The 10,060-nt window shown below is 33.2% G+C and overlaps 1 protein-coding gene across 4 annotated transcripts in view; it reads left to right on the plus strand.

The window, feature by feature from the left end:
- The window catches only part of AEBP2 (AE binding protein 2), a 52,278-nt gene extending 42,707 nt beyond the window's left edge, over positions 1 to 9,571 (plus strand). For 2 of the 4 annotated variants that reach the window (XM_075051351.1, XM_075051349.1), the window contains 4 exons: positions 1,606 to 1,673; positions 5,736 to 5,849; positions 6,112 to 6,178; positions 7,493 to 9,571. In XM_075051351.1, coding sequence (XP_074907452.1) covers positions 1,606 to 1,673; positions 5,736 to 5,849; positions 6,112 to 6,166 — 237 coding nt within the window. In that variant the 3' untranslated portion in view covers positions 6,167 to 6,178; positions 7,493 to 9,571. The remainder of the gene's footprint in view (positions 1 to 1,605; positions 1,674 to 5,735; positions 5,850 to 6,111; positions 6,179 to 7,492) is intronic. The other 2 variants (XM_075051352.1, XM_075051350.1) reach the window with 2 other exon arrangements.
- Positions 9,572 to 10,060: the final 489 nt, after the last annotated feature.

A 10,060-nucleotide genomic window follows, 5' to 3' on the forward strand; every position in this document is an offset into this window, starting at 1 on the left:
TGGCTCTGTCGGACATAGGGGAAGCTTCCAGCAACTTCTCACAGATGCCACCCCTGTAGATGTCTCTCCCCCACCCCCTGCCCTGCCCCAGCCTTGCCATGCAAACCCAATATTCCAGTTCTCATCTACAAGCAGATATCATATATCTGTATTAATAATCTGGCTGTTAAATCCATGGTCACTTTTCTCTGCATCATTTTTGTTTAGAGGATCACTGCATAGTTGTAAAAATTAAAACTTTAAACAAATTTGTGAATTCCTTGAAATGTAATGACTAAGTTTAATATACCATGATATTTAGTTGTGAGAAATTGGTTTGGTTGATGCAGATTATGGACTTCAGTATTTAAGTTCCTTATGCATTTTACTTTAGCCTTTTTCATAAAGATCACTTGCCACCCTTCTGTATTTCTGTGCTTCATAGGTTCTCTAGTAAACTTCTAAAGTTTACAGTATCTGCAGTGACTGTGTATAGAATCTTTGAAAGATTTAGTAAGCTTTTTATGCTCAGAGGTGCAGAAAGTGGGAGAATTGGTGTTTGAAGCAAATAGGGAAAATCTGTATGAAGTATTGTGCCGTAGTAAAGGAGAAGATGAGGGTAAATCAGTAGAAGAGGAAGCAAATGGCTTTTCCCTGTCTTTCTGGATACTATAAATTTTTGGGGTACCTTCTGAATGCTGGTGTTAAAGAATATATTTGTACCTGAATGAACAATATCTTTTTTATACTTTCTCTGTGTGGATTTCTAACTTTATCATGGCTAAAGGTGGGAGTATAGCTTCAGGGTCCTTCACCTGAAAACTATTCTCTGTGAGAGTATCTTATGTGCTGGTCTGCTGTGAGCTAGTATGAGAAACTGAGAAAGGAGTTCTCACTTCTTGTCCAGGACCTTACCAGGGGAGTACGTATGTTCTGCTTACACTCTCTCAATTGTTCACAGGTTTTTGACATGTCATTTGATTTGTCATTCATATAACAACAGTAGCAATTGTACTCTCTACAGTGTTAAGGGTCCCTGTTATGTATGCATTAAAAAATCTCTGTCAGCCTTTGCCTCATTCAGTTCTTCATTTAAGTATTGAAAAGGAATGAGTAAAGGTTAATGAGAAAGTTATACATATGACGTGTCCAGAGGTTAAAGCATTTGTAAGAGAAAATTTTATCCTTATGCCATGCTATAATTAAACTATAAGCCACATCAGTTTCTTGCACCTTCTATAGATGTCTTGTGGAACTACATGAGCATATTTGTAGAAGAATGTATGTTCTTCAAAGCTTTTGGAGTAGCTGCTTAAAAATTTGAACTATTTTAAAAGAAAGAAGACTACTTACAGGATGCGTTTTGTGGGTTTGGGGTTTTTTGGGGTTTTTGTTTTTTTTTCAGGGATCACTCAGTAGGCAAATGTTAAAGGAAAATATTAAACCTTGCCAAGAATGGCTTCAGTAGTGATATGTACTTTCTACTTTATATATAGAATTAATAGAACTTTCAAAGAGTAAAACAGTTTGGCTTTTATGAATGTCCAGTTGAACATGAAGAACGACAGTTTTTGAGAAAAAATCTGCATATTTGGTTTTAATTATGATTTATGTAATTATTATCAGGTAATAGCTAAAAGAAAAGAAGATTCTGGAAAAATAAAACTCTTGCTTCATTGGACACCAGAGGACATGTGAGTATATTGCTAGTGATACAGGATTTAAATGGGGAAGGATTTACAGTGGGGTAAATGAACTGTCATTACTAAATTATGTTACACCTTTGAGTATTTAAATTAAAGTTCATGTTGTAAAAAATGGGTTTTAGAAAGTAATCTAGAAGTTTAAAAAACAATAAGCAATGCTTCAATTGATTTTTACTTTAGCTTTCAAGTCTTTAGACTCTGATACCAGTTCAGGTAAATTTGAAGCTGTATTTTTGATGCATTTTGTCACTATGGGTGTTAATAACAAAGTCCTCTAATTATTGAATGAAGAGTTCAGGTTGGTTTTTCCAGCCATATACATAAGGAAATTTATCACTGAGACAACTTTGTTTTACCCACTGATTCATCATGATCCTGAAATACTTTTAGGTACTGAAAAATGTACAATCATCAGCGTAACAGTAATACTACAAGAATCTTTGTCTAGCTGCCACAATTTAACAGTGTAATAACCACAGTTGGCCCTTTAAGGTATCCATCTCATATTGCTGCTTCTTTGGATTCTGCCACGGAAGCTTGGAATACTCTTCCAGCATTTTTGGCTGCTTTTTTCTCTTCCACCCCACCTCCCTCAAAGTTCTGCCCCGTTCCAAATGGGTAGCCTTGTGTGTAATACAGGATGAAGGTACTTCCCTTGGGTAGGCTTGGGACATGTGAAGTAGTAAATGTACTTTAGAAATAATTTATCTACTTCTTTGAAATAGCTGAGATCTCGTATCTTTCTTCTGACACAGAAAAGAATTTTTATGTAAATACTTTGATCTTAATTATATGGAAAAGTAGAATGAATGTTTTGTTTCCACTATGCTGTAGGAGAGCAGTAGGCAGAGTAGTTTTAGGAGAGGCAGTAGGTGTATGCTCCATGTCTTCCACAAGTTTTAAGGTGATTAACTACTTTCCTTTTAAAGGTAAGAATAATTATAATAGAACTTATTTCTTGGATCCATAGTCCTGCATACCGATTCCTGGATCCACGGTCCTCCATACAGATGAAGTTACTAGGATGTTTAGTTCACGTTAAGATGGAAGTTACTGAGACGTTTAGCTCACACTGAGATGAATAGCTGCATAATTAGGTAGGACATGCAGGTTTAGAGGCTCTTTCTTAAAAGGAACTTCAGTTTTACCAGGAAGATATGATATCTCTAAATTGGTAGAATTGTTTAGGTAAGGATATCTAAGCTTCAGATGAAATAGTCATAGTTCATGCAATTAAATTTTAGAACAGGGGGATCTTTTAGATTCAGTGCTGTTTTTAAGTGAGTGGGTGGGATGGTGATCCTAAGCCTTAGCATAACAGAAATTTACCTTTGCTTTGGTGAAGTGGTTTAAATTAACTCAGTTTTGTAGTGTCCTGAATTAGCCGTGTGCAGTAGTGTGGACTTGGCAGTGTGAATCTATTATAACTTTTATTTGCAGAGGACTAGAGTTGCTGATAAGTTATCCGCAGCAACATTTGGCATTTTGTTGCAATTTTAAAGTGTCTTTAGCTTTTGCTGCTCGTTGCAGCACTTGTAGACTACAAGTTTCAATTCAGTTTGGGAGAGAATAACTAAAACATTGTAGTAAAAAGTGTAGTTTCTTGCTTCCTTTTAGGACAGCTGGTAATACTGCATGTAACAGCTTTCTGAAATTATTCTTATTAAAATATTACAGATAAAGACAGTTAATTGCATTTTAAGATAAAAAGCATTTAAAAAAAGCATATAACACTCTGGGAAAATGAAAAGTAAATAAAAAAATCACAGTACTTTTTTCCTAATGCAGAGTCGAATGAGTTTTTTGCTCATGCAGATGAATACAATATTAGAATCTCTGTATTGGAGAAGACAAGTTATTCACTAATGTTAAGACATCCCTGATAGAATGTAGATTTGGTTGTCAGGTCAAAGGAATAATGTGTTTTATATTTATATTTCTTGCCTCTTGATTGGGTTAGGTAGACGGTATATTTCCTGTACCGAATGATGTAGTTTTAAATTATTGAGTGTTGAGTAGATTCAATTTCATCTTGGTTATTACAGTTAAGAACAGTAAATGCAAGGTATCATTGCTCATGTCATCCATCTGTCTTACACAGTGAATGTGTAAGACGCTTGCACATACGTACACTTTAGAAAAGTTGGATACAGTCATGATGATTACTTTCCATTGTGCTGAGCTGTTCATCAGCCTTTCAGATGGAACTGGTAATAATGATTTAACTTTTTCTACTCTGAGTTGTCTTGAGAAACTGTTAAACTGCTCCAGATCATCTGTACATTAAGGAGTTTTTTCAGGAAAAGTTAATACTGGTCTTTAACCTGTTTCCTATACAAGAGCGAAATAACTTTTAGAGCAGGAGTTTATTCTTTGTGCCAGTACTTCTTAGCATACTGAGTTGTTGTCTTTATATTTCAAATAGTCTTTGCATGTGAATAGTTTTCTTATTTGCTGTTTGTATCGTTTTGCATCTTCAGCATATAGCTTCTACTAAAAATGTCTTCCAAATATTGCTTGTCAAAAAAAAATATTTTGGGTTTATTTAAAAAAAAAAAGTCTTATGATGTTTTTTCACCTTTCATGTTCCATATTAAACCTTAGTAGATATATGGATTGCCTCATGGGTAGTCCCCCTCTCCCTTTTTTTTAATTTTTTTTTCTTCCACCTTCATCTGAAAAGGGAAAAGTATCATAGGATAAACTCCTTTTCCTACTGGGATAGAAGTTCTCTGTTTCATTGCATTTTTTGGATGGTTTACCCAAAAAATTGAATTTGACTTACAGCTAACTTTCATTGCTGAAAAATAGAGATTCAGTTTAATAATTCATGAAAGTCTGTAAAATTGCATATAGCTTTGGTCAGAGAACTGTTTCATTTAGAGGGTCTTAAATATTGAGTTTCTCAATTTGAAACATTTTTTAAAACATTAGAATTCTTAACTACAAACTTAAACTTCTTCCCCAACCTGAAATTAATTTTTGGCTTCTAGGTCACGTTTACAAAAAAAAAAAGTCTTTTTGTGGGCTGAAAATAATCTTAAGGGGTTCTTGGTTTGGGTTTGGTTTTTATTTTCTTTCTTGGAGGGTTGGGTTTTTTTCTTTCTTTTTTTTTTTTCAATAGTGGAAGCAAAATGCATCACTTTTTTGTTCTGCACAGCCTTGGTCAATGCTAACTTTTGGAAGGAGGCAGGAGAGCGTGTTTTCAGTAAGACATTCATGACCTCTGCAAGCCCAGTGCCTCTCTTAAGAATGTGTTACCTGAAAACTTCAGCAGGGCCTTAAAAACCCAATGTGGTTTCAGTAAAAGAAGCAATAATGCAATAAGGCACTCTGAAGTAGGCATATTTTGTTTCAAAGAATTGAAGTACAAAACGTGGATCAATTGTGTATGTTATCTCCAGCCCTCTTCCCCAAGTTTCACTGCAAGTGGCACTGAAACAACAATTCCCTTTAATGTGTAAAGACTAAGTTTTATTCCATCTCACAATGAGAACGGTGACATAGCCAAAATATTTTGTGGTGATTGTCTGGATTTCCTGAGAAGATAGTCAAACAATTAGCTTCAGTAAAGTGGGAGCATTTTTACATTGAAAGCTTTGAACTTGGAGCAAGCAAATTAGTATAACTTGAAGCTCAGTGCCTGCAGTATATGGTGGCCTTTACTTGCTTTTTTGACAGTGTCAAAGAATTTTATGTCCAGTTAAATAAAGTATTTTCAAAGATCTGTTGTTTTCCCTGCTACCCATTTTCACATTAAATTGTTAAAATGGAGAATGTAGTGCCATTATCATTGTATGTTTAGTTTAGTATTCTTCTGGAGTAATCTAAAATCTGTTAAGTATCTTTCTCACACTGAGAGAAAAACTTTGAAGTATAATATGTAAAGATTGGCTGTCTTTTCCTCACTCCAGTGAAGATGCTTTTTAACCAGTGAAATGTGAAGATTACTTTAAAAAACTTCATATGTACTAGTTTACCGCATAATTTTATGGTAAGAAAAACGGTTGATCTTTTTTGAATATTTTTATTTTATTTATTTATTCATAGTCTGCCTGATGTGTGGGTAAATGAAAGTGAGCGACATCAGTTAAAAACTAAAGTAGTACATTTATCAAAACTACCAAAAGATACTGCCTTGCTTCTGGACCCAAACATATACAGGTAATGTCCTAATTTTGAAACTTTCTTTACTTAAATATAGTCTTAAGCCTCACTTAACTTTTTGACGTTGGAAGATCAGGATTGCTAATATATTATACACCAGACCAGGGAGCTTCAATCCTGTCAGCGTCCAGGAGTTAAGTTCTGAGGTCTTAAGTTGTTTCAGAATTACTTAACTTCTTGAACTGAACTCTAGTTACTGAGAAACGGGGAATGTTTGTATTTACCAAGTGTATTTTACTTTTTTGTGCTTGGTGTACAGAAATTCTAGTAAAGGAGGTACATACAGTGGAATCCTGAAAGATCACTTCTGTTAAGATCACATACTGGTTTGTATACCAATTTTTTTAAAGTCCAAATTTATCTTTACATATTTTATATTCAACTGTAATACATGCAGTATTACCTTGAAATCTGTACTTGTATACAAGTACTGTTATTTTTTTAATACGAGATTCTTTAGAGGGGGACAGAAGGGGACAGTACATGTTACTTGTCTTTAAGCTGCATTCACATTTGTGTTTTTAGGACTTCAGATTGGCTTCTAATCCATCTTGTTTCTAATAATCTCCTGATTTTCCTCCCCCCCTTTATTAGTGTGCTCACATAATTGTCAGTACCCACAGTTCTGTGTGTGTACAGTTTTTAAAGGTAATCTGAAATGCTTAATTCACTCTTAAGTTTTTGAATGTCCAAAGATACATATTTATGGACTTATACTAAAAATCCATGAAAGTTGGTTTGGGGGAAAAAAAAAGTTTTTTCTGCCATAAACAGAAATTTAGTGTTCCTATGTTTCTTCTTTAACATCTAGTGACCTAGTGGCTAAAGGAGTAACAAGAACACTTATCTGAGGTCTTGATATGCGATAAGCCTTTCAGTTCACCTTTAATATTCAGTGTATTTCACTAATCAAATTAATGAGAACTTGGTTTACAATATGAAAATAAATCATCATACTATATCTGCTATCTTTGTAAATGTAAGTATTTAAAATACTTACTTTTAGTATATGAATTACTGATGTTAACATTAAATCATAAAAAAGTTATGAGGAAATTGGATTGTGTTTTTTAAAACTGCTTAACACAGTGACTGTTTTATAATCTTATTTAAGTGTTAATTATTTATATATTGATTACCTTTGCAGAACTTGACAATTATTTTGATTTGAAAAGGAAAAAATAACCCTTTAAAATAAAAATGTAATGGACTTTGGGATTAAGCCCCTGGAGAAAAATGAGCAAGCCCTTCTACCTCTCCCAAATAAAATTAAGGTCCCCTCACATAATGTTGTACCAAATTTTTAGCAGTATAGATCAGTGTGTGATTAAAAAGAGCTTTGGGGCCAACTGTGGGAGATTAAAGAAATAAAGTTGAAGACCAAAACTTTGCAAGGGGAAAAAAGTAGTTAAGGGAATTCAGTGACAGCTATAATGTCATGCTAAAATGATGACTCCAATAGAAAGTTTGAAATAATTCTCTGAAATGTATGCTAATATGGGATTATTTAAAATGGCTTTCAGTTTTAATCAAATTAAATGAAAGTAAATTTTAAATAGTCATAAATTCATAGCATACTCTAGCTGATCAAATTTATATCTCAGGGTCTTTATGTAAAACTGTACTATTTTCTTTTACAGAACAATGCCCCAGAAGAGGTTGAAGAGGTAAAAACCAAGCAAGTGGGGACACCTGCAGTCTTAGTCACTGACAATGGATTTAGAAATAAAGTTGCACATTAGTCAAATCCCATCCTTTTTTTTTTTTCTTAGATAAATATTTATGCTTAGTGTAAACATTCTGTGAATGAAGTTGATGCTTCCGTGGAATATATTAATATATTACTGTATATCCACATTTTCATGGAATGGTACAGTGGGAGACTGAGCAAACACTCTTCTGGCAACTTAGTGGAACAACTAAAAGGCTTTGCATGCTTGCTTCTTTAAGCTGCTTTTTTCTTTAGTGAATACAGTAGTTTATATTTGATGAAAAGAAAAAGTAACCATCACCATTTATTCACAATTCCCAGGAGAACTGTTAACAAGCTATTAGGCTTTTTGTCAATGTTAACTAAATATAACATATGCCAGACAATAAAACAGCTACCAAGGGATTATCCTGTTGCCCTTTGAGTATGGTGGATAGTAATCATTTGTCATTTGTAATCTCGTGTCCTTTTGCAGATCCCTAAAATATGTTGGATTATAATGTTTAAACAAATGTTGATGGAATGCTTGTCTTTTCCAATCAACTATGGGTACATATAGTACGGTTTAAAGATGTTAAGAGTGTTGCAGTACGTCTGACCCCCTTTCCAGGAGTAGTATAGTATGTTAATGAGATCTGCTTTTATGTGATCCGTATCAATGGACGGTTTTTGAAAAACCTGTACTTAAGCAGTTAGTGTTATTGGTGTTTTATTTTACTTTTTTGACCCTTTAGAATCCCCATTCACTTGTAAAGTATACTTTTTTTATTTGGCCTAATGTTTTCTAGATGTAAAGAAAATGGTATTTTTTAAAAAAATAAATCTAGAAATTCAATCCTTTATGCACCAAAGTTGGCTTTGAAAAGGAAAGTAAAATCATTTTCTTGCTTAATAAGCAAGAAGCCATGGATTTTTTTTAACTGACAAATAGAGATGTGTCTAACCTGTTAGTCTTTGTATGGAGACAAAAATGTTGCATATAGATAATAGGACATTGCTTGTAAATATTTCAGCAGATTTGTAATATATTTTTATATTATGAAATGTACTGTAGATGTTTTTCTAGAGGCATGAAAGTTAAAATGTATATATTACGGTAGAAATAATATTGAAGGATATTGTAATTCACTAGTGCTGCCAGAAGAATTGTTTAAAAAAAGCACCTTCCTTAACAATAAAAAAACCCCTTCTTTTACATACCTAAGGGACTATATACTACTGTTAATATCTGTTGTAAGAACAAAAATACATTGAACATCCTTCCCAGAAATCTTAGAGGGATGAATAGTACCCATAATTAATTCATGGCACTCCTTTCTAATAGTGAACGTGAAATTAGTTTTTTCCTTACTATTGGAAGGAACTAATATGTAAAATTTGTACGGATATATGCAGTCAAACTGCAGAGTTAGTCCTCCTTATTTGGGAGGAATTTACTACAGTGAAACTAATAACCAGCAGTTTTTACACTAAATTTTTATTAAATAGAATAAAACTTAAAGTAACCCTTTGGTTGCAGAAGTGAGCATATCCTAATATAATACAAATGCTTTCTGCATTGGTACTGACACGAGAGTCTTGCTTAGCTCCAGTGGGTTAAAAATGTTACTTATATACACAAAAAAAAAAATCTTATCAAACGAAATGAAGTGCAGATTAAAAGCACCACTAATATAAGATGTTCTGGAATGGTTGTTTAATAAGGGTATTATTCATAAAATCTGTAGTGATGTGACTTTATTTTTGAAAAAATGCAGTGTTTTGGTTTTTTTTTTGCTTGAGCACTTCACCTACTGCTTTTTCTGTACCTATAAAGTAATCCGTAATCTTTGTTTCTTTTTTGAATTTGTTATAAAATTGCCAAATAGAAGTGTTTCAGATATAGTTTGTATTTGTATTTTTTTAATTTTATTGCTTCATGAGTTTCTTGTAAGTCATTTATAATTGACAGATGATTGTAGACCTTGCCTGAGTATTTTTTCTAATAAAACAAAGCAAACAAACCTCATTAGCTTCAAAATTGTAAGATTTCAATGAAGTTTTCAAAGATAGATATAAAATTGTCACTATCTATTTCCTCTATAACACACATACCTTTACAAAACGGGGAATTCATGGATTGAAGTCATATATTGTTCATGGAAACTGTGACTTTCTTTTCTTGGGTTTGAGAAACGTATTATCTGATGTTCTCATGGTACAGCTTCTGTCTTGGAAAGAAAAATCAGTTTAAATTCAAAATATCTGTGAACAAATGGATATGTTGGAATTAATTAAACTTTCCATAGTAGTAAAAGGTAAGTGGACTTTTGGCTGGTTTATACCTTGAAGTTATCAAAGTGAATTGCTAAAACTATTTATGCTTGAAAGTTGTTTCTGTTCTACAAATTATGTAATTCTTTGGTGGTGGTTTATGTTTCAAATGACAGTCATGCCTCTCTAAAGCTCCACTTCAGTTTTTGTATGTGTCCCTGGATGAATTTCAGTTTTGTTAGAG

Source organism: Buteo buteo, chromosome 19 (genome assembly GCF_964188355.1).
Source record: "Buteo buteo chromosome 19, bButBut1.hap1.1, whole genome shotgun sequence".
Classification (NCBI taxonomy): Eukaryota; Metazoa; Chordata; class Aves; order Accipitriformes; family Accipitridae; genus Buteo; species Buteo buteo.